The sequence below is a fragment of the Xyrauchen texanus genome, chromosome 1, assembly GCF_025860055.1.
Source record: "Xyrauchen texanus isolate HMW12.3.18 chromosome 1, RBS_HiC_50CHRs, whole genome shotgun sequence".
Classification (NCBI taxonomy): Eukaryota; Metazoa; Chordata; class Actinopteri; order Cypriniformes; family Catostomidae; genus Xyrauchen; species Xyrauchen texanus.
The window spans coordinates 15,406,392-15,432,316 of record NC_068276.1 but is presented as its reverse complement, the minus strand read 5'-3'; the positions used below and the strand labels follow the sequence as shown (position 1 = coordinate 15,432,316).

The following is a 25,925-nucleotide window of genomic DNA, read 5'->3' as shown; positions in this document are numbered from 1 at the left end:
ATGTTAACATTTCTTTTGATGCTTTTTCTACCCTTTAGGACAGGTATGTGTGCTGTGGAAAAAAGATTGTTTTGGTCAATTCATACCTTCTCATATTTTTGTCTAGGTGCTATTTACAGTAGATGCAGTTGACATTTCCATCACAGCTTGTACTTTTGTGCTCCACAGACTACCTCTCTTCAGCTGCTGTAGTTCAAACCGATGACCTGAAGACATTTTCTGCAGGTGAAAATATAACTTTAGAGTGCACTATATCTCAAAGCCATGAAAACTACTTCTCCTGGTTCAAGCAAACTCTAGGGGAAGCTCCGGTGTGCATCCTTAGTCTGTATGCTGATACTTCAACAGCAACATTTTTTGGAGACTTCAAGAAGGACAAAAGATTAACAACTCAAAAGAGAGGGACCCTTTTTGCTTTAATTATACAAGATGCAAAGCCATCAGATACTGGAATCTATTACTGTGGTGCTCGTGGCTATGATCTTATCATCTTCAGTAATGGACTGTTTTTGAATTATGAAGGTAAGCCATCCAACCAAAAGGCAAAAAAGTGCAATATTACATAGAGGATTGTGGTCATTAATGGAGTACATATTGAAAACCTGAAATTCAAAATGTAATTTAAACCTGGAAAATAACACACACACACACACACACACACACACACATTACAAATATATATATAAATATATGCATATATATAGTAAAAATGCCACATTAAATACTTTTGAATGCATTGTGAGGTTTATTTGCAATTAAGGCTCACATGATGTTATTTTTGGAACATTTTTAAATCATGCTGGGATAAAATGGGTCATCAGATTTTGCACAAACTTGTGGAATCCACTTTGAAAAAAGACTGGTTTGATTGATTTTATTTTTTTACTAAATTGTAATTAATTTAACTAATTTAATATAAAAAGTAAAAAAAATCAAATTTACTTAATGACATAACATTGATTAAAGTTACAGACTAAATGTACATTTTTAATATCAGTAAATACAGTAACTTTAACTTACAAGTTTAATGCACATGGTACTTAAATAAACTTTATTTAAACTAAATTTTATAAGAACATTTCACATTTAGAAGACATGTTTAATTATGTACCACAAGACTTTTACAGGGAAGCTTAATGTATGCTACAGTATGCAGTTTTTTAACAACAATGTCTTGCATTACTGGCAATAGAAACAAGGTACAGACCTTCTTGTAATCTTGTAAAGATACCAAAAATTAATTCATTAGAAATATTTACTTATTATTATTTAGTACAAATGTAGAATTTACTTAATCTTTTCTGTTATATATACTTCAAAACTAAATATTTTTTTAAGTGAATGCCAGCAAGATTACATGCTGCTGTTAAAACAGATTATCAGAAAATTTTAATTCATTTTAATTTTTCAACGTAATCTATCACTCAGATTAATAGATCTAATGTAATACCCGCTTATCCTTATACCCGTTTTTTTTTCTTGAATTGTAACAATATAATTTATAATAATAATAATAACTGCACTAAAATGTAAAAATGATTCATAAGACACATTTTCACAAGTGGATTTACAATACTTGTGAACCCCAAACAGTACACCACTAATGTTGTGGCTTTTCTAATTCTAGGAACAAATATAAGACAGCATCATTATATTGGGCAATCTTTGTCTGGATTGGGCTCAGGTACTCAAAATTATCATGATTTTAACCCAAGAGACTTAGTAAATTTGCATTGTTCTGTCCATACTACGACATGTGTTGGGAATCAGAATGTCTACTGGTTTAGACATAAACTTGGAGACACTCATCCTGGAATTGTTTACACGCATGGAAACAAAAACGATCAATGTCAAAAAAGCTCTCAGAAAGATTCCCATAACCAGACTTGTATGTACAGTCTCCCCAAGAGGAACCTCAATTTAACTGATGCTGGTACTTACTACTGTGCTGTGGCCACATGTGGAGAAATACTGTTTGGGAATGGAAGTAGGCTTGAAATTGGAGGTAAGAGAAATATATACCACTCTGAATAGTTAAACTTGCTTTCTCTCTAAATTAATTTTCTTTGCAATCTTCTTTTTTTTTCTCCAGATACTGAGTCCACCTGGTCTGACTTAAAAGTCCCATCTTTGGCAGCATCAAATATATTATGCTTGGTGATCATCGCTGTCCTTTTATATAAAAGAATGGCAAAAAGAAAAGAAATAGTTTCTGGTAAGTCATACCTACCATAAAAAATATCTATTGATGTCCATATTGTATAATTTTATATTGAATAATTAACTTGCTCTGAATGTCTAAAGATCTTGACACTGATTGTATGGCTTATATTTAATATTATTTAAGAATAAATATCAGATTACTGTTAGTAACATCAGATCCTTTACAGACACTGCCCTAGATACACCGCTGTCTGTGTCTCCTGCTAATGAGGTATAATATGCATAAAACTATACTGTTTGTGTGTGTGTGTGTGTGTGTGTGTGTGTGTGTGTGTGTGTGTGTGTGTGTGTGTGTGTGTGTGTGTGTGTGTGTGTGTGTGTGTGCTGTGTGTATTTATCACTTTGTATAAGGATAGTAAAACCCGAAATGTTTGACCTTGTGGGGACATTTTGTCGGTCCCCATGAGGAAAACAGCTTATAAATCATACAAAATTATGTTTTTTGAAAACGTAAAAATGCAGAAAGTTTTCTGTGAGGGTTAGGTTTAGGGGTAGGGTTAGGTTAAGGGGATAGAATATAAAGTTTGTGCAGTATAAAAACCATTATGTCTATGGAAAGTCCCCATAAAACATGGAAACAATACATGTGTGTGTGTGTGTGTGTTACAATTGATCTAAGATTCTTTTGGACAATATCATTGAATGATAACATTTAAAGGATAGAACACTGTGCTCGTCCTTAAATCCCATGTTTTATTTATTAAGTTATGTATGGAAGATTCTCTAGGCATAACTGTCTAATTGATCTCTTTAGGGTGTGCCAGAGGAGTTAAGCTATGCTGCAGTGAGTTTCTCTGGGAGGAAATTTAACAGAAACGAGAGTGAACGAAGCACAGACACACATGTACTATACTCCACCGCTAGAGGTTTAAAATAAATAATTCTGTTGAATGCCATTGGGAATAATATTAAGAGCAATATAGACATTATTATTATTATTATTATAAAATGCATTATTAGTAGTAATATTGACAATTGTAGCCTCATTTTAATTTCTTATTTAGGAAAGTATAAAACATCTTATAGAAGAATTAAAGGATACTACGCTGAAAATCTTTGATGTACATGAGTTCTATTGTATTATTTGTTTTTCAAATGAATGCCCCATTTTTACTATATATTATGATCTGTACATTTCTAAGATTTTGAAAACCCTTTAGTTTTTTTTTTTTTACTCTGTACACGAAATTTCTAGATTTGTAATCAAATATTTCATTTGTGTTTAAAGTGCATGTTCTAAGATTTTATTAAAGAGTTGTTGTTGTTGTTATTTCCATACATTTTGGTTTCATAATGTATAAATTAATTTATACTAGTATAGAGTATAAATACTCTCCCCATTTAATCCCTATTGTTACATTTGTGACTGAAATTTTGTGTTTGAAATTTCATGGGTCTAAAAAGAGTAGTTGATGTATTATGCACTGAGTTGTCAACTATAAATGACAGTACAGACTGTCTTGATTTTATATAAGCATTTTTACTCAGTTGGTGCAAATAGTAACATGACCAGAGCCATATGATTCCACTGTGCCCCTCTGAAAGACGATGTCATGTAAAACCTTCATAAAAGGAAGCAAAAACAACCTGTTCTAATGCACATACAACTATCACATTTGCTATACCATGTTTAAAGGATCTGTTCTTGATTCATTAAAAAGATTGCTCTGGCTTGACAAGGAAGCATCTAAGTAAAGTGAACAGTGGGAAAACACAGAGCCTTATTTTTGTAAAGGTGACTGATTGAGTACCATTATAAATTGCTGATTTTAAAGTATTAGTTGTTACAATATATTAAAGAAAGTCAAAGTAAATTGTTACACTGGGCTATCCAATGAGTGAAAGACAAGTCTTCGCTTAGAAGCCTATAAGTGTGGAGGTATTTGCTTGAATTTGAGAATATAAAATTTTTCTATCAGTAGCGAGTCCAGATGGGTGGCCTGGGCGGCCCCGGGCATCCCTAGAATTTGATAGCCCTCCCTAGATGCCACCCCAAAATCGAATCTATAATTGAATATTTTCCATGTCAGAGGCAGGCCTTTGAAAAAAAAAAAAAAACAGAACCTTGTTGGTTTAAACTGGAGTGGGAAGCAGTGTTAAGAACGTCATGGTTACTGTTGTAACCTCCGTTCCCCGAGGGAAGGAACGAGATGTTGTGTGGAATGAAGTGACACAAGTGGTCTTCCTGGGACGCCAAATGTTCCTCTGAACCTGAGAAAAGGCCAATGTCAAGTTGGCAGACAGAATTTGTATGCCCCGCCCCGGAGATATGGGTATAAAAGGAAGCGGGGCAGCGAGTGCCAGTCAGGATTTTGCACTGAGGAAATAAGGTACGGACGTTTACAGTGGTAGGTCTAGTGCTGTGGGAGGAGGGACACAACATCTCATACCTTCCCTCGGGGAACGGAGGTTACAACAGTAACCATGATGTTCCCCTTCTGTCACTCACTCAACGTTGTGACGAATGAAGTGACACAAGGGGTCCCATATAAAAACGGCACGCACTGACTGTGTTGCGTGAACTGCAGAGACAGGTGCAAGCAGGCTACTGCGTGCTAGAGGCAACTGTTATTGTAGAATAATCATTTTTTAGATGGTATAATAATCATTCTTAGATATCAAAATACTTATATGAGTTTCTAGGCCTTTGTGTGAGCCAGGAGAGAGCATATGAGGTTACTAAAAGTGTTGATGCTGCAGAGAACACAAAGAATGGTATACAACCTTGAAATACAGGATGTACTTCTTTAATCAGTTATTATATGAATGGTGTCTTGTATTTTTGCAGCTGGTGTTTTGCTGTTTCTGTTAATTAGTAGTATTCTGACATATATCTTTGGTGTATTTCCTTTATGCTGACACGTATCTCTAAAATATATGGTGTGTCTCATTAAAATACAGGATGCACTTCTTACGAAAACACTTTTAATAAGTTAGATATCTCTTATATGATATGTTTCTGGCATGGTGTTTTACCTTGATGAGTTAAATATCTTTGGAGCTTGTATTTTCTTTCATTAATCAAATGATACTGTGTATGAACAAACAAGGCCGCCTCATTATGAGGGTACACTGAAATGTAGGGCAAAGGTAAAAGGTATGTGATGGGGACATGGCTGTTTGTCTCATACACAGGTGTTTCTAAAATTGATGCACTTTTACCATGAACTATGACTTATGTCAAAAATAAGTGGAGTTACCAGTTGATGTATGTTTTTTAAAAAATAATTAGATGGGGGATTTTCCACCAATATTTAATTAGTGAGGAAAATAGAACATATTGGTGGCGAAGGAAAGAGACAAGAGTAATTATTCTATTGGTCAGAGATAATGGGCAAGAAGATAACAAAAAGGTATATAACTGAGAACTCAGGAGGATAGAGTCAGAACGGACAGCTGGCCGGTCTCATGTTTGTTGGTGTTCAATAAACTACAATTTTGACATCTGGAACTCAAGACTCCGAGAGTTTTCTTACAACTTAGAGAGATTCATCGCGATATTCCACGACACTGTGTAGGCTGCACAAAGCCCTCCCCAATGCCCCCAAAGAGGTGTCACATACAGACCTTAGGTTCCCCGCACTCCTGAGGGGGGTCTCTCACATATGACGTGAAGTGGCTGAACGCTATAAAATGCATCGAGTTTGCCTGAAAAGGGAACTAAGCCCATGAAGCCCGACCCCAGTACAGAGCACCTGTGACTTGGTAGTGGGTCTGGACGCAAATCGCTCCGCTGAATTCACCGGCCAGAAGGCTAGGGAGGAAAACATCCAGGGAGCGACGCTTAGTGGCTAATCTGGGATAGAAGGCGCACTGGATCAACTTGGTGAAGGGCGCTGTGTGCAAGCGGAATACTCGGTCGGTTGTGCCGTGTTACCGAGTTCTACCGGCTCGGACCTGACAAAACACTGGACAAAACCGACTCATCCCTGAGACTGTAAAATCTGGCAAAGGTATTGGGTGTTGCCAAGCCTGCTGCTCAGCAGATGTCTGCTAAGGAGGTGCCATGGGCCAGTGCCCACTAGGATGCCACACTTCTCGTAGAGTGTGCTCGAACCCACAACAGGGCAGGCACGGCCTGGGTGTGATAAGCTAATGAAATAGCATCAACGACCCAGTGAGCTAACCTCTATTTGGATGTGGCATAGTAACTGGATGTGTGCTTCCCATAGCGGGGCAAGGGCTGCCTCTGCGACCTTGGTGAAGACACGAGGAGACAGGGACGGGCCGAAGGGGAGGACCTTTTACTGATACGCCTGACTGTCAAATGCAAGCCATAGTGAGGGTCGACGCCGGGGCAGAATATAGACGTGAAATACACGTCCTTCAGGTCTACCACTGCGAACCAATCTGATGCAAACGCAGGTTATAATTTGTTTCTGCGTGAGCATTCTGAACGGGAATTTGTGTAAAGTCCGGTTGAGAACTTGCAGATCCAAGATTGGCCGCAACCCACTGTGTGTACGAAGTAAGGGCTGTAGAGACCCTTCTCCATCTTGGCTGGAGAGACAGGCTCTATCACAACTCTGAGTAGCAGGTTTGTAACCTCTGTATGTATGGTGCTTGCATTTATGTCATGCATGAAGTGGAGGGAGATCGGCATAGACGAGTAGGATGTTCCTGTCCAGCCAACCCGACTGGTTTGGTAGCGAGGGGCACTAACGCGATGATCGTTTTGACGTACCGAGTGGGGCTTCACAGCGGGGGGGGGGTAGGCAGATTCACGTCCCGAGGTTTGGGTGCTTAGAAAGACTCAAAGCACTTACTTCCCTCTGCACACCCGGCAGGGGGCAGGTTAGAGACTGAGGAGGAGGTCCTGTAAGAACTCGTCAGCGTTGGCCTGCCGGGGCTACACAGTCACGGGTCCGAAGGTGAGATGATTGTGTCCGGGGAGCAGGGACTGTAAGACTTTGGTGCCGGGTGCCGTGAGAATGGCGCGCACCAGCTAGGGAGAGGACGTCGTAAGCGGTGTGCGAGGAAGTGAAAGTGCGGCAAGAGGGTGGTGGTCCATGCTAGGCTAAATACAAACCCTAGACGGCCGGCTCTCCCATCTATCCTGCTCTCAGATGTTTGCTCCACTGGACAATAAATTTGACTACATCCGACTCATCAGACTACGCAGCGTGAGTTTAGAGACTGCTGCGTCTTTGTTTTCACAGAGACGTGGCTCAGCGACAGAGTTCCAGATGCTGCCATCACCTCATTTGCCGACAGAAATACAGCTCTGTGTGGTAAGACTTAAAGGTATTGGTAAAGGGTGGTGGCTTGTGTGTTTGGAATGGTGCAAGAACTCTATGCTAGTCTCTAGCTACTGCTCATTGCTGGTGAACCATGTGACTGATGCAGACCTTTTAATTTAACACAGGAATTCACCAGTGTCATATAACTGGTGTTTACATTCCCCATTTCAACCATGCGAATCTCAAGATAGTGCTCCCTAAAGTCCAACAGTATGTGGACTTTGCAACGAGAGGGGCGACCACACTTGATCCCGCCCCCACCTCGGCTACTCAGATCACATCTCTGTTATGCTAATCCCAGCATACAGACCACTCGTCAGGCACACAAAACCACTTCAGAAGCAGGTGAAAACCTGGCCAGCAGGAGCCATCTCTGCTCTTCAGGACTGTTTTGAGTGTACTGACTGGCACATGTTCAGGGAGGCTGCAACATATGGCGACTCTACCAACTTGGAGGAATACACAGCATCAGTGATCAGCTACATCAGCAAGTGCATTGATGATGTCACTTTCTACAAGACCATCACCACACGCTCCAACCAGAAGCTGTGGATGACTGTGGAGGTGCGTGCACTGCTGAGGACCCGAGACTCTGCCTTCAGAGCAGGTGACAAGGCGGCACTAAGAACATTGAGGGCCAAACTGTCCCGGGCCATCAGAGAGGCAAAGCGCACACACACCCAGAGAATCCACAGTCACTTCCAGGAGAGCTGCGACACGTGGTGCATGTGGCAGGGCATTCAGGCCATCACCAACTACAGGACAACATCAGTTGCCTGTGACAAAGATGCCTCCCTTCCAGATGCGCTGAACAATTCTACGCTCGGTTTGAGGCGCAGAATGACGTGGTGGCGAGGAAGACCACCCCTCCTCCCAACAACCAGGTGCTCTGTCTTACCACGAGAGGCTCGTCATGAGGCACATTAAGACCCAGCTTCCCCCCTCACTAGATCCACTGCAGTTCACGTATCGTCCCAACCGTTCAACAGACGACACCATCGCCACCACCCATCGCCATCTGGCCCTCACCCACCTAGATAAAAAGGACTCATACTTTCGAATGCTGTTCATTGACATCAGCTCAGTATTCAACACAATCATTCCTCAGCACCTGTTTGGAAAGCTGAACCTACTGGGCCTGGACACCTCCCTCTGCATCTGGATCCTTGAGTTCCTGACTGGGAGACCTCAGTCAGTCCGGATCGGGAACAGCATCTCCACCACCACCACACTGAGCACTGGGGCCCCCCAGGCCTGTGTTCTCAGTCCACTGCTGTTCATTTTTCTGACTCACGACTGTGCAGCAATGCACAGCTCGTACCACATCATCAATTTCGCTGATGACATGACCGTGGTCTCATCAGCAAGAACAATGAGTCAGCATACAGAAAGGAGTTGCAGCGGCTAACGGACTGGTGTAGATCCAACAAGCTGTCTCTGAATGTGGACAAAACAAAAGAGATGGATGTTGACTTTAGGAGAGCACAGTGACCACTCTCTGAAAATCGACGGCTCCTCTGTGGAGATCGTCAAGAGCACCAAATTCCTTGGTGTTCTTATGGCGGAGAACCTCACCTGGTCCCTCAACACCAGCTCTATTACCAAGAAAGCAGCTTCTCTACTTTCTTCAAAGGCTGAGAAAAGCACATCTCCTGCCCCCCATCCTCACTACATTCTATAGAGGGACTATTGAGAGCATCCTGAGCAGCTGCATCACTGCCTTGTTTGGGACTTGCACCGTTCTGGACCGCAAAGCCCTGCAGAGTATAGTTAGGACAGCTGAGAAGATCATTGGGGTCTCTCTTCCCTCCATCAAAGACGTTTACACAAAACGATGCATCCGCAAAGCAACCAGCATTGTTGTCTCGTTTCGCTGTGTACTGTACTAACTGTATATAGTTGAACGACAATAATAAAAAAAATATTTAAAAAAAACTTACCTACACCTACCTCCTGCCCATGGATGAGTCATTACAGCAATAATGAGTATGTAATACTAAGAAATATTTTTCTTATTTAAGATGTATTTTGTTTTCCGCTTATGTTGGATTTCATATGAAATACTGTATGTTCATCTCTAGTCCATGAAACAAAATAGATAGAGTGTGATTAAGCTTTTAATATCCATCTTACTAGCTTTTTTATAGAAAGCATAATATTATGCTATGTTTTCATAGATATTTTGTATTTTATGGCTAGTGTAGATAAATAAAAGCAATTATAAGATTTCATCTGCTGAAGATTTATATTTAGACTCTCAAATAAATCATTTGATGAGTCAGTTTTGTGGATTTCTATGATTTTATTCTGTAATGTGCAATTTCAGAGACACTCAGAACAAATCCTGCTACAGAGCAGGTTAGGCATGTAATGTAAGTTACTCTTGTGAGATCTGATAACACTCCAACTGGTATATCCCCCACCCTTAGCACAGAGTACTGTCATAAGAAACGAACACTGTTTAATTTCGTTGTAACCAGATACCAATTGGAAAGTAGGCAGTTGAACCACACCACATCCGGAATTAAAAAATTATTCTGCTTAGAATGAACTGAAATGAAAACAGTTCATTTTTAGTACCTGTTACTAATATCAGTAAACAATTCGAGGCTGTGGTCTGAACTGGGCAAAGTGGAGAAAGATTTAGAAAAATCAATGCTTAACATGTCTTTTTTGGGAGCTGTGCTGTATCTAAACAGCAGAAGATGGCTGAAACTGCATGTTTAGATATAAGTTTATGCATTCATTACAAACACATTAACATTATTTTATACATATCTGCCTCCTAAAGACTATTTCGTCAGTTGTGAAGGTTTGTCTTGGCCAATAGTCCCTTTTGCAATTACTAAGCTCACTTGTGCTCTCTTTCTTTGTTTTCTTCTGGGATTTTGTAATCCTGCAGTTTGGCCTATGGCTCTTACAATTGTATTATAGTTTCTAAGCCTCTTGATGGCTTCCTTGACTTTCACACAACTCTGTTCCTTGTGTTTACAAAGCGCAATAATAGGCTACAAAGTTTGTCAAAAGCATAAATTAAAGTCTAGATTACGAAAGCTAATTTACTCTCTCAATAAGGGAGCAATTAAACACATCTGAGTAATCACAAACACTTGTGAAGCCATGTGTCCCAAATATTCTGGTAAACTAAAATGTCTGCTAGCTGTCTTGAGACGTCACACAGGACACATAAACTGCAACACATTGAGACTGTATCACCTAGATATCACGTATAGACTGTGTGTTCCCCAAACTACCAAACACAAAACCCTCACTAAATCATTTAGAACATTTTTGATAAAGGTCAAACTTTTACAAAGCAAACAAATGAAAGATAAACATCTGTGGCAGTGGGGGCATGGTCATGCGTCAAGAGAGAGGAAGCGGTAAGGGCGTTTGCTAATGAAAATGACACATTGGGATTAGCATTAATCAATATTCTTAACTCTCTTGGAGTCAGACAAAATGTAACAGGACCAATTCATCGCCATAATCATATGCTATATTTTATTCTGTCATACGGCTTTGATGTTGATAATATAGAAATTCTGCTGCAGAGCGATTGATATCTCGGATCATTATCTCGTCTCTTTTATGCTATGATCAGCTAATGTTACTCAATCTACACCACGCTATCATTCAGGTAGAACTATTCTTTCGACCACCAAATTAGTCTTCTCTAATAATCTTCCAGATCTATCTCATACACTCTGTAAACCCCAAAGCCTAGAAGAACTTGAAGAAATAACAGAAAATATAAATACAGTCATCTCTAGCAGTCTTGATAGTGTTTAAATTTAAGAAAAATGCCCTGTGCCATGGTACAATGTTCACACTCATGCACTCAAGAGAGCGGCTTGGAAAATGGAGCGCAAGTGTAAGAATACCAAATAAGAGGTATTTTGCGGTGCATGGAAGGATAGTGTCAGTAGCTACAGACAGGCACTAAAAGCTGCCAGGTCAGCATATTTTAGAAAAATCATAGAAAATAACAACTATCCTAGATTTTTATTCAGTACTGTGGCTAAATTGTTTAGGAATAAAGCCTCAACAGAACCAGATATACTGTCGCAGCACTTCCTGATTAGAGTAATGACTTCTTTACTGATAAAATTGAAATAATCAGAAATAAAATGGTATTATGCAATCATCTGTCATAGCACCTCGGAAAACCATGTCTCATAATTTTCCTCATGTGAAACTTCAATCCTTCTCTGTCATTGGTCATGAAGAGCCAACAAAACCTATCGAAACATCAAAAGCCAGAACATGTTTGTTAGATCCAATACCAACCAAGCTCTTAAAAGAGGTATTCCCGGTCATCTCAGAACCTCTTCTTAATATTATTAACTCCTCGCTATCCTTAGGATATGTCCCAAGAAACTTTAAAATGGCAGTTATCAAACCCCTTATTAAGAAGCCACAACTTGAAACCCATTTATTTCGAAAATACTACAAAAGGTAGTATCCTCCCAAATATGTTCAATTCAATAGATAAATAGTATACATGAACAATTTCAGTCAGGATTTAAGAGTCTGCACTTTTCAGAATTACAAATGACTTGCACTTATCATCTGATCACGGCTGCATTTCACTTCTAGTGCTTTTAGATCTTAGTGCTGCATTTGACACAATAGATCTCGACAAATGGGGAACTGTCAAACCAAACAAAAGTAAACTATGGAGTGCCACAGGGATCAGTTTTAGGGCCTCTGCTTTTCTCCTTGTTTATGCTTTCCCTGGGAGATATTATCAGGAATCGTGGAATAAGTTTCCACTGTTATGCCGACGATACACAACTTTATATTTCTTCAAAACCTGATGAGATTTCACAATTCTCCAAATTAGCAGAGTATATCAATGAAATAAAAATTGGATGTCCAGAAATTTTCTTCTACTCAATTCTGACAAAACAGGGGTACTAATTTTATTAATACCTTTAAAAATAAGCCCCCAAAATATAATTTGACTCTCGATGGATGTACTGTTACATCATCTTCAACAGCGAAGAATTTAGGTGTTCTATTTGATACCAATATGTCATTTAAAAATCAAATTACAAATGTTTGTAGAACAGCATTCTTCCACCCAAGAAATATTGCTAAATTACGACACGTGCACTCTGTTGCTGATGCTGAAATCTAATTCATGCATTCATGACCTCAAGACTAGATTATTGTAATGCATTACTGGGAGGATGTTCAGCAAGATCAATAAATAAACTTCAATTGGTTCAAAATGCAACAGCCAGTTTCGTATTAATTTAAAAAATCTTATAACTATGTATAAAGCTTTGAATGGTAAAGCTCCGCAGTTCTTAAGTGACCTTCTACCACTCTATATATTCCATCACGTTCATTACGATCGCAAAATTCTGGCCTGTTAATAGTTCCTAGAAATTTCAAAATCCACAAATGGAGGTAGATTCTTTTCATATTTGGCTTCTAAGCTATAAAATAGTCTCCCTAACACTGTTCATGCAGACACACTCACTTCATCTATTTAGCCAGGCATACACCTAATTTATCCTTCAACTCACAATTAGGCTGCTTTAGTTGGGTCTGCCAGAACCAGAAACAGTTATCATGATCTATAACTCTTCAATAAATTGAATGGCACTGTAGAGCGGAGGAGGGGCTGGATCGATTAATTTAACCAAAATAGCTTTCAGCTGTGTTTGATATAATTGCAAGTGATTTTCTAGTACCAAATTAGCGATTTAGCATGATTACTCAAGGATAAGGTGTTGGAGTGATGGCTGCTGGAAATTGGGCCTGTCTAGATTTGATAAAAAATGACTTTTTTCTAATAAATGAGGGTGCTGTTTTTTTACACCAGCAATGTCCTGACTATACTTTGTGATCAGTTGAATGCCACATTGATGAATTGAAGTATCAATTTCCTTCCGAAACAGCAAAATCTGTACATTATTCCAAACATTTGGCTGCCAGTGTACCTCTCCATATAATATTCGATATTAAATTAGGAGTGACACACACCTGATTTTTTTTACAATATTCATGTAGCTTATTATCAAAGATGCAAAGTTACATACATTTTGCAAGGGAAAGAAGTGTTTAACCACACTAATAACCATCATTTCACACATCAATTAATGTGTGAAATGCATTAAAAAATTACCCATAGGACTGACCCCTGCCTCTACTTTTACACATTGTGCTGCTTCAAAACCACAAACATCCTACTTTCACAAAAAATATTTATTTTTATGATAAGACCTAAGTCAAATGGTGATTTCAACATTTCATATCTTTTATGGTAGAAACATATCTTCTAAAAAGAGAGAAAAAAGCTTTTAAAAGTATTTCCTTTTTATTAACTTTAAAATGTTTAAATGCTTTATATTTGAGATCAGAAGGTCATATTGTGAAGCATACTGTAGGTCAGGGGGAAAACTGCCCAACCAAAATTCTCACCCTGGACCCTGGAGTTTAGAAAATGCATTTTTAACTCCCTCTGCTGTTGAGACTGGTAACAGCAAAAGCTGTTTGTCTCAAAATGCAGGTAGAGGCAGATTGCTCATGCCCCTGTTTGTGTGATATGCAACTGTATTGTTCAATACACTCAAAGGTATTTTCATTATCAAATAAAAATAAATGAAATCAATTTCTCCATGTATTACATTCCATTGCCAAGTATTAAATAGTCTCACAGTGTTAGACAGGTCATTTAACAGCATAATAGCTTGTTTCATTGCATTCTATCCATTTAAATTTGTCAAATGGAAGTTTACTTCATGCAATGAATGGTGGCCAGAACTCTGAAGGTCCAAAAATCATATAAAGGCAGCATAAAAGTAATCCATACGACTCCATATGGATTAATTTTATGGTGCCTTTATGTCATATTCTGACCTTCAGAGTTCTGGCCACCATTCACTTTCACTGTGAAGAACAACAGTGCTGAGATATTCTTCTTAAAATCCACAAATAATCCTTAAATACACAAAGGATAATGACTAAATGAAACACGTTTATTCAATGAGGACAATGAAGGACAGCTGATAGTGATGAGGGCAGGGAATTATGGGAAGTGTAGTCCAGGAACAGATGACATGAATCTGACAGTGAATCGTGACAGTAACACAGATCCAACCCAGATTCAATCTTGAATTTCTGAACGTCGAGCAAACAGACATCGCTGTATACTTTTGTGGGACAATTATTTACAAGAAGATGTACTTTGAAAATTGAATAAAACTGATGTCTGAAGAGAATTCTGATGATAAGCATTGAATAATCCAATGTTATAGGAGCCTAAATTAAATGTTATAGCCTTTGCATTTACATTTATCATTATTATTAGTGTTATTATATGTTTAACGTCTTATGCTTTTACTGTAGAAAAGAGAGACAATTGGTGTAGGGTACACTTTGATGTTTTATAATTTTTTTATAAATACCATAGCTGAATAGTATAAACTGAGCAAATTGCTGAAATTGTTTTATTTTATTGATCAAATATTTAATTTATTTATTATTTTTTATGTCACTATAATCTATATTTGATCTCATGGTAGGGGAACAGTTATTCATCTATGTAGTGCCAACATTTTGAAATACACCGGGGACTCTTATTTTGAATTGTTTGTGCTTCACTGCTTTCAGCTACTCTTTCAAACAAATAAGGGATATAAAATGTGCACTTCTACAATAATCTACTACACAATATAAACAATTGAAAGTTAAACATCATATTTCATCAACAGCACTTTATCGTTATCAACAGTTGATCATTAGTAATCTCTTGTCATAAATTGATTGACGAACTGATGATTGTGAACTGCTCTGCAACAGCTGGAAACACACAAGCCTCCGCGTGCTTGGAGAAAATACATCAGTGCCGCGTTATCTATTTGAAGGATGCAGGGAGATCTTTTGAAGTTTGATACTCACATTAGGTCATATTACGATTCCTGTCTCTCTGCCTCCAAATGTAAGACCTCTTTCAATAAAAATTAAGACTTTTGTTATACCATTTAAGATATTTAAGACTTTAATGACTTTAAATATTGGAAAACTGAATTTAAGACATTTGAATACTTTTTAAGGATCCGCGAGAACTCCATCTCTTCTAAGAGTGTAGACATATTCACTATATGACATTAAATACACTTTTCCTGTTTGTCATAAATACAGTTTTATCGATTTGCATATTAACTTTTCATTTTAAAAGCTTAAAAAAAAAAGGATCATAAAAGTACTCCATGCAAATCATGCATCATATTTCAAGTCTTCTGAAGGAATTTGATGGTTAGATTTTTGTTTAACATAATATAGAATTTGGGAAATTACCTGATTGTTGATTGACTGTGGGCTTTCAAGCCATCTATTTATATCCCACAGTTAGTTCTGGTCCTCGAATCTGATTGGACAAGAGACGTTCCATGAGCATTGATGGTGTGACAGCATCAGCACTCGGACGCTTCACTGTGTGTGTATCACTCTGCGTTCATGCTGTTCTAAACTAAAGTGTATCTGTAAGGAGTTACTGGCTTTATTTTTGAAATTACATATGTTAGCCAGCAGGTGGTGGCAAAAGATTATTTTTGTGTGTAATATGAGCCAGTTGGGGACGTAAAGTGAATCCCTTAGTCATTGTTTACAAAGAACTGCACTCAGTGATCGCTCATATTACTAATACATTACCAAAGCATTACTCAGTTTTTTTTTTTATTTTTTTAAATGTACTTGTTCATTGAACTTTTGTACATAAGCATGGAGCTTATATAAGCATGGAGCCTATGGCACTCGGCCTGCGGCCGAATCACAGCAGTGATGTAGGGCCATATCCCACTCTTGCTCGTGTGATATTGCTTAAATATCCCTCCTGGAAGCCCGTCTTCTCTATTTGATGATTGGTCAGGCTTTCAAAAGTGCTGAACCAGGAAAAAAATGACCAATTCAATCGCTGTCATTCAGTGATTAGTGGTGCAGAAGAAGTTGGTTGTGGTTTATGTAACACAATTAATTTAGTGATATTGAATCTTCACTTTTGCCATTGACATATATGTATGTTGTAAATAAAATCACAAAAACAAGGTTCTGTATTTTTGGTATTTTATTTTCGCTCAGTAATTTCATTGGTTAATATTTTTTGAGCTTTTGGGTGAAAATGGCAGACACTGCTAATTGTTTACTTAATTTTGGAGAAATCATTTGAAACTCGCAACTATATGGAGTAAAGAAATAGTCCAAGCGGGACCCAAAATGATCTTTTGCACCACTGAACTCAATAGGACACATTTCTGCCTTAAAGGGTTAGTACACCCAAAAATAAAAATTAGCCCATAATTTACTCACCCTCAAGCCATCCTAGGTGTATATGACTTTCGTCTTCCAGCCAAACACAGTCGGCTTTACCAAGCTTTATAATGGGAGTGAATGGTTACTTAGATTTAGATTTTTAGATTTTGCCCAAAAAAGCGCATCCATCCATCAAAAAAGTAATCCATATGGCTCCAGGGGGTTAATAAAGGCCTTCTGAAGCGAAGCGATGAGTTTTTGTAAGAAAAATATCCATACTGATAACTTCATAAACTATAATCACTGACTTCCGGTAACGGCCATCCGCACATTCACGAGAGAGTCAATCAGCTTGTGGCCTGAGAATGGTTGAGCCTCTAATCTTGCTCCCTTGCTAAAAATGAAGGCCTGCTTATGCAATGATGGCCATTATTGATACTACAATCAATGCAACAGTGAAATCAGTAATAGTAGCAAGGCTTGAAATAGACATATAAAACCAATAAACAATTATTATATGTTTAACATAAATAGACTCCATAAGAGGTAAAGGCCATGCTTCAAGATCTATTTGGAAAGTTGATGTGTCAGGAAAAATCGATTGGAGAACTTTTCATCAACAAATGGTCAACCCTGAGCAAAGGATCTGGATGAAAGAACATAGCCCATTGAATTAAAAGGAAGCAGCTGAATTTGTTCTTGAGTCTCTGAGGAGTGCCATGGTAAAGTTGGGCAGGGCTAGGTGATTTAAACCCAATAGACATACTTCATGAAGCCTGGGAGGGTGCAGGAGACCAATGTCATATTGTGTTGGTGAATTTAGAGACCAGATCAAATAAGATAATTTTCAGCTCAAGCCCAACAAAAGCCCCGTCATGATCTTCCAAACTGATCAGAAAGCATGGTGGTGTGCAAGGAAATTAGCAAGGGAAAAAGAAGGTGTTGAGGAAGACCTATTTCTTTTGAAACCTCCATGTCTGACTATTGAAACCCTGAGCAGGTCTTTCTTTTTAACCTAAAGGAATGGGCAGATCAATTCAACCTAGGGCCGTACCAGCTATGGACGTTCTTATTCATCAGACGATAAGGAACTCAAGGTGTACTAAACCACACTCTTTTGCATGAAATTTACAATTTGTCAGCAATTCATCTGACTTTTTTGTATTGTATAGTCATGAAGTGGTTTTCCATTCTGTGAGAGGCAAGTTCAGAGCTATTTAGCTATATATGAAACCAAGGCACAGACAGAGTAGACAGGATTTCTCGAGGAGTGAGTGATTATGAAAGGCTTCTTACTTCATAGTGAACAAACAAGCTACCCTATGTATAAATAAAGCATAAATGTTAGGGGGAAATGGTTAAATAACTTTCCATCCACAGAGCTGACCATTGTCTCCACTATGCTACGTAAAAACCACAAACACTCTACTTTTAGAAATGCTTTTCACACCTCTCTTCATTTGAGGTCACACACAAAAAAACAAAACAAAACTCTCCTGGTACTGACTGATGACATCTATTACTCTAATACAATTTAAGAAAGAGACATTTTAGAACACATAACAATTTTTAAATAACTTTAACAAGCTGGAGAGAAACAGATTTGAGGATCAGAAGGTCATAAAAAGATGTACTGTAGCCTTTTAAAGAAATAATCTTCTCAATCAAAATGCTTAAATGGGCATTAATGCTATGTTTGGAATATCTTATGAAGAAAAATTCTAAACATATTTGACAAAAGTCCTATTAATTTCTTTAAGTGTACGTTTTTTTAATGGAAACATTTTGTTGTAGACATTGTAACACTTTTAGGATGAGTGTGTGTGTGTGTGTGTGTTTTTGTGATTTACGAGGACAATTTTGTAAGTTACAAATTAGTAATTACAAGGGTATTATGCTATAAATGTGATTTATGAGGACATTTCTAGTGTCCCCATAATTCAAATCGCTTAAAAATCATACTAAACAATGTTTTATTGAAAATGTAAAAATGCAGAAGGTTTTCTGTGAGGGTTAGGTTTAGGGGTTGTGTTAGGTTTAGAGGATAGAATCTATAGTTTGTACAGTATAAAAGTCATTATGTCTATGGAAAGTCAAGTTGTATATATAAATATTTGAAAGGTAACACCTTACGGCCCCATATTGTAGTCGTATCTTAGGATGCAGACATCATCCTTAGCTAAACATAAAAAGGGATTTATTTTTGAAACTATATAAAAAAAAAAAAGATGCTACATGTGTACAATTGAAATGTGGAACCCTGTGATGCACAGACTGTGTTACTGAGCATGTGTTGAACCTGTGCATGTTAAGATTTGGAAAAGCTTTGTAGTGGAAGTTTCCTTTCACAGGGGGTTCAAGGTTTCTGCTGACTTCCACTGACTTGTTCTGTCATTTCCGCAACATTTGAAAGAAGTATTTTATTTAGTTAGTTAGTTATACGATTATCCACCTTTATAAGAGCAGCTTGCAATTTTTTTGGGGGGGGAGAAATGTAGCAAATGAAAATGTAGGCAACAGCAAATGTTTTCAATCCAAAACTTCGCCTCTGAAGCTGACATCCCACACTCTTCTGAATATGAAGATCTTGAACTTCAAATGGTTCTGTCTGAGAAATGTATGTTTTTAAATTTGATGACCTGAATTCTGTATAGAAAACTATTTTACTTTTGTGCATTCCATCAGTGTAATGGAATATACAATATAGTTTATGGTGTCTTCTCTCTCCATTGCATTGCCCTATTTTCACACCACATCTAAACCTGTTACAGACAGTGGACTGAATAATACAGTATATTGCAGGCATATATTGTAAGATTACTGTGAGTAGGAGACATTAATTGAACAAAGTGTGTTCTGAATCAAACTTAATTGATCGATAGAATTAAAGGCCCACGATAACTGGATTTATGCACTATGCAAATTTATACATTTATGTTATGAATAATAAAACATCTGTACAAGAAGCAAGACATTCTGTAGATTTTTTTTTTTCACAAGACCACATCACAGGAAGCTCTGCTCAAAAAATTCATGTTGCATTTTAAGGGAAGAAATGCACGCAGAGCACATACAACATGACTAAATTAATATACTTCATATGTTTTGTCCTTTACCATTGTAAGTATACACTGAAGATTTGAATGCATTTAATAATTTGGCAGCTAATTTGTATTACTAGTGAAATTAAATGGATCACATAGAATTGACTAATGTACATATAGTCAAAAACCTTTAAGAGGAGTTGTTTAAAGTGATTTTCCTGGTGCAAGCTACAGTTCCCAAGTTTCATAGTATGGAAAATGACACTCAAAGTTGATGAAAATCTATTTTTAGGTGCTTTTGCTGTGGACGCTTTATTGAAAGTCTCACAACCAGTGACAGCAGTAAGAGTTCAGCCTGGATCCTCCACAACTCTTCAGTGCAACACACCAGAGGACGGGCATTTTACAGTATTCTGGTTAAAATTTCAAAATATTTCTGCTCCAGCCGTTGTAGCTATGACTCAATCAGACAAAGCTGAGATATCAATGGAAGAACAATTCCAGGATCCTTCAAAGTATAGAGTTACATGGAAACAACCCAGCTTCAATCTCACATTTCTAAACGTCGAGCAATCCGACATCGCTGTGTACATTTGTGGGATAATTATGTACAAGAAGATGTACTTTGGAAATGGAACAAAACTGATGTTTGAAGGTACGCGTTTTAATGGTAAGTAAATAATAATCCAAAGGTCAAACAACATTGTACACATTGAATTAATACAGTATACATCAGTGGTTCTCAACCTTTTCGACTCCTAGGCCCCCCATTGTTGGAGAAAATATTTGAAAGTCACCTCATGTAGGCTATTTGATTTTGATATTATAAGATATATCTATTATAAGATATTTCCTTAATACTTGTGATTCCAGAAATGTCTAGAACAGTACATTCTTCATAAAAAGCAAGCTGTTGAAGGGAGTAATTACACTTCTAGCATTTTCAATAAGATGAATTATAATAATTATATAATAATCTATTATATTTAAATCATTTTAAGAGATCTTGAGGCCCCCCTAGTGTGTCCGACCCCCTGGTATACATAACTAATATCATTATTAATTAGGACTTTTATTATTTATAGGAACTGAAGCAGTAAAAGAAAAGGAAGACAATTGGAGTAAGTACACTTTGATGTTTATAATATTTAAATACCAAAAAATACCGTAATCTATATACTGAAATAAATATATTAATACATAAATAAAATTAACTATCTTTATAGAATTAAAAAAATATATATTTTGTTTCTGTCACATTGAAGTCAAAATATTGAAAATGACTATGATTAATGTGAAAATTACAGTAACAATTCTCTGTATTGTATCTCATGTTAGGGAAACAGTTATTTGTCTATGTAGTTCCAATACTGGTGACAATTACTTTGGTGTCAATACTCCTAAACACCATCCTGTATCACATGTTAAAGAAAATCAGAGCAGGTAATAATTATTTTCTGTCTACTGATACTGTCTTTGAGCATTCATATATTTGTTTATATAATGTCCCATTTGACAATTTCTCAGGCATGTCACAATCCTATAGAAGTCAAGAAGTAAGTAAAATAAAATTAGTACAGTCCAGTCCATATTTTCAAATTCTGTTCTATGACCTGATGCTTAAAATGAAATAGAACAATATAACATATGAGACATTCTGATTGATTTATTTAATAACTTTTTTCAGCAAGAATCTGAGGACATGAACTATGCAGCACTAACATTTACTCACAAACTGAGGAAAACTCAAAATTGAAGAACGAGTCCCGGGTAATATATTGTACTGTGCGACAATTAGAGTGTTAGTGATTTTATCTGAATTCAGAGATTATTCAGCTTTGATTTACTGTTTTTCTATGTGATTTTAAAAGAATAAGAAAAATATGTTCATATTTTAAAATGTTTCAATTGGTACACTGTTTTAACACATCAATGTTAGTGTATAATATGTAATTGATCAATTCTATGAACAATAAGGATCTGTATGCATTCTTTATATTATTAAACAGTTTACATGTTGCATCTATTGTCTGGGTGATATATTTTGAGGGTGATCATAGCATAACCAATTTTAAGCACTTTTTTTTTTTCAACAATGTCAAATGTTAGTTTTGACATGCACTGAATGCTAAAAATATACTATATGGTCTAGAACGTCATAGTTACTGTTGTAACCTCTGTTCCCCGAGGGAAGGAATGAGATGTTGTGTCGAATGAAGTGACACAAGGGGTCTTCCTGGGACGCCAAAACATACCTCTGAACCTGGGAAAAGGCCAATGTCAATTTGGCAGACAGAATTTGCTCCGCCCCGGACACACAGGTATAAAGGGAAGTGGGGCAGCGAGTGCCAGTCAGGATTTTGGACTGAGGAGCAGAAAATAAGGTACGGCCGTTTACAGTGATAGGTCTAGAGCTGTGGCAGGAGGGACACAACGTCTCGTTCCTTCCCTCGGGGAACAGAGGTCACAACAGTAACCATGACATTCCCCTTCTGTCACTCACTCGACATTGTGTCAAATGAAGTGACACAAGGGGTCCCATATAAAAATGCCATGCATTGACCGTGTTACGTGAACTGCCGAGACAGGTGCAAGCAGGCTACTGCGTGCTAGAGGCAACTGTGTCGGCTGCATGTAGCCCTCCCCAACGCCTCCAAAGAGGTGTCACATACAGACCTTAGGTTCCCCGCACCCCTGAGGGGGGGAACAGGCACTACATGACTAGCATGGGAGCAAGCCTGGCAGCCGCGCCTTTTCTCTCACTATGTCTCTCACATAGGACGTGAAGTGGCTGGGTTCTATCTTAACACTAATCTTACACTATCTTAGCACGGCGACTGGGGCAGCGGGCTGCCAAAGGGAAACGAGGGTCTGCCAACAGGGGGACCGTACTGCGGGAAATACATCATGGGGAGTTTGCCTGAAAAGGGAACTAAGCCTGTGGGGCCCAATCACAGTACAGAGCACCTGTGACTCGTAGAGGGTCTGGCCGCGAATTGCTCAGCCAGAAGGCTAGGGAGGAGAACATCCAGGGAGCGACGCTTAGTGGCTAACCTGGGATAGACTCAACATGCAAATTCTGTCTGCCAACTTGACATTGGCCTTTTCTCAGGTTCAGAGGTACGTTTGGCGTCCCAGGAAGACCCCTTGTGTCACTTCATTGGCACAACGTCGAGTGAGTGACTTAAACGGAACTGGTTTTTCTAACTGTAGCACTCAAAATACAGCATTTATTTTTAATGCATTTGAGAGTTTGACCAGTTTTTCAGTCTGTTTTGGTGTACTGTTTTATACCTAGAGTATATAAGCAACAGGGTGTAATGTTTTCGTGACAGGCTTTTTCATGGTGGTTTAGCATTTTAGTTGTGTATATTAGACAATCAATGTAACAGGATCATAAAACTTTAGCAAGTGTTAGAGGATTGGTCTCTTATTAACTGTTTTAAACTTCAGCCTCTTTGATTGATGGACCGGGAAAGCTTCTCAAGAAAGTGAACAAGTAAGGTAAAACCATGTGGATGCATACTTAAATATATGGTATACAATTTGTAACCTTGAAAGCAATTGCTGCAGTTTTTCAAAATGCACCCCAAAACTTTATGATTGTTATAACTAGTGACTAAATCATCAGTGAATGATTGGGTCACTGAGGATTGACCAGGGTTGAATTAGACCTGAATTGTTATATACTCTATTGTCTAGAGTGAACAATTCGGAAGGAAGGAAAAAACATTGTGTGTGTGTGTGTGTGTGTGTGTGTGTGTGTGTGTGTGTGTGTGTGTGTGTGTGTGTGTGTGTGTGTGTGTGTGTTAAACTAAAAATTACACAAAACACCTCACGCATGTAAGAACACAACTGGACTTGAAAACATTAACATTTATTGATTAAGAGGTTATACATTGTATGATAAATATGGTTTTATTGTATTATTGGCAAAGATACTATGACTTAAATTGCATTTCTATAAATAAATACAAAATCTGAGGTAGGGCCTCAAGGATAAATGACATTTAAAATAAATTATGCCTTTCATAAACATTTATTTCCTTTTTGTGTGTTTTTTATTAATTTTTTTTAAATGTATTTTAGTTTTCATTTATTTTTTGTCCGGCACAAATTTCAAAATCTATACATTCTTCATATTTATACTCTATAATTCAAATCAAAGGATGCCATGACATTTTGGAGGTACATATCTGTATCCATAGGCAGATTTACCTCTTGTAAAACACACAGAAATATATGACATTACCCAAGTAATAAGAAATTTTACCTATGCTCTGATAGGTCCACAGTAAAGTGCCAAATGACACAACATACATTACATTTTAGACTGACCACATAATGACTGATTGGAAGCTACTGTATCATTATTCTGAAATACATACAATGGTTTATTTCCAGAGGACATCTATAAGGCCAAAGGTTACCTGAAGATGTCATACGTTTAACATATTGGCACACATCAATAGTGATCACTAAGTAAAGGATGAGTGGCAGTATCTCAGTCTCTTAAATACACAGAATAATATATAATTTTTTTCATATATCTATCTATCTATATATATATATATATATATATATATATATATATATGTGTGTGTGTGTATATATGTATTTTTCTTTTATAATATACGTTCTTTTTTTAAGCTTTTTCAGAACCCTTTGAGAAGTTCTCCTTCTTTGGTTGCCTACTGCCTGGTGTCACCCTGTAGGTAGGAATAGGTGGTAAACTCAGCTGCAGCTGCTAAGTAAGGGACACATTTGTGGGGACAAAAGGAGCATAAAAGGTAGAAAGCATACAAGGACAAATAATCCACAGCAATACAAACAGCACATGCAATTGGTTTTCTCACAGAATACTTGTTTCGTGAAAAGGTTGTAGCAATAGCTCTCGTACAGGCATACAGCAACACAAGGACTAACCAAAACTTCACCCACAATCTTAAATATTATAACAATGATCACAGCAGCTAAACACCTTCTACAGACATTAGGATGTGCTTTGTGTACTGTTTGTTGTGCTACACAACCCCTATTACATCAGGAGTTTCTATTTAACTAAAAAGCACTACTGTCTCTTAAGTTCTTTTGTGCACAAAGAGCAATAAATGCACTGTTTTGTTGGATAGAGATCTTGCAAACAAACTCACAAGAAACATTTGCAAATATGTTGCAATTGCACAAAGAACCAAGTACACAGAGAATGGGACCCCAGACTGACAGTTTCAACTATTTGACCTATTTCTTTAGCCAAACAGCCTTTCACATGGTCTAGGACTGGATGGATGGATAAGTATAAATATTAACAGTAAGTTCTGCACATTAATTCATACCTTCACACAAGCACACACATACACATACAGTACACACAGAGATATTAAGACTAAACATATATCAGAAAAGCACCACTTTTGTGGCACTAAGTACCATTGAACATGTTTTTTCTGTGTTATTCTTTAAACCGTAAATGCTCTATATTCAAGGTGATAAGTGTAGCGGACCTAAATATTACATGGCTTTTGAAACGTCACTCAGTTAGACCAGGAAAAGTCATTATTCGCTGTGTTATTACTTTTTAATTATTTGCTTTGCATGAGCAGTGTGCCTCCCTTCACTTGAGGAATTATATACATGTAGTAACTATCATGTACTTGTATAGCATTGTGGGGAAGAACAACCCCTTATTTCATATATTTAATCAAGGTGCTTTTAATGATTTGCGTTGAGATTTGGTCAGCTTTGACTGACCAGCACAACAATAACAACAACAATAAAAACACTTGCCCAAAAGCAACACTGCAAAAAAATTATTTTCTTAATTAGTATTTTTGTCTTGTCTTTCACTAAACTATTTAAATATTCATAAACCATGATCTATTTACTTAACAAGCAAAATGGCACAAGATATTAAATCTTGTTTTTTTAAAAATATGACAGAATTTAATTTGATCTTGCCAACTCTCGGAAAGATCTAGCATGTTAATGTGGGTATGACATTGATAGGATATTAGTCTTGGTGGACTAGGCCCGCTACACTGCTGCTGCTCCTGCAGAGCAAGTACAGAGACTTGCTACTGTTAGAAAATACACATTCTTTTCTATGTTAGCATGTGGAGATGCTGCTGCTGCTGCATATATAGACAAATGCAAG

The 25,925-nt window shown here is 37.5% G+C and overlaps 1 protein-coding gene across 1 annotated transcript; it reads left to right on the top strand.

Annotated features, from left to right (window-relative positions):
• On the top strand, positions 1 to 24,783 carry LOC127644998 (uncharacterized). Its single transcript, XM_052128490.1, has 8 exons — positions 1 to 49; positions 184 to 522; positions 1,628 to 2,005; positions 2,093 to 2,215; positions 2,391 to 2,434; positions 2,978 to 3,067; positions 23,474 to 23,511; positions 24,682 to 24,783. The coding sequence occupies exons 1-8, from the start codon at positions 1 to 3 to the stop codon at positions 24,746 to 24,748; spliced, it is 1,128 nt and encodes a 375-aa protein (XP_051984450.1). The 3' UTR covers positions 24,749 to 24,783.
• The last annotated feature ends 1,142 nt before the right edge of the window (positions 24,784 to 25,925 follow it).

Excerpts from the sequence above, each read along its gene's own strand:
- LOC127644998 (XM_052128490.1), top strand. The coding sequence starts at position 1 with ATGTTAACATTTCTTTTGATGCTTTTTCTACCCTTTAGGACAGGTATG. Across the intron at positions 50-183 it reads ACCCTTTAGGACAGGTATGT|CTGCTGTAGTTCAAACCGAT; the intron begins GTGCTGTGGAAA and ends ACCTCTCTTCAG. Across the intron at positions 23,512-24,681 it reads AAGGAAAAAACATTGTGTGT|CAACACAAGGACTAACCAAA; the intron begins GTGTGTGTGTGT and ends ACAGGCATACAG.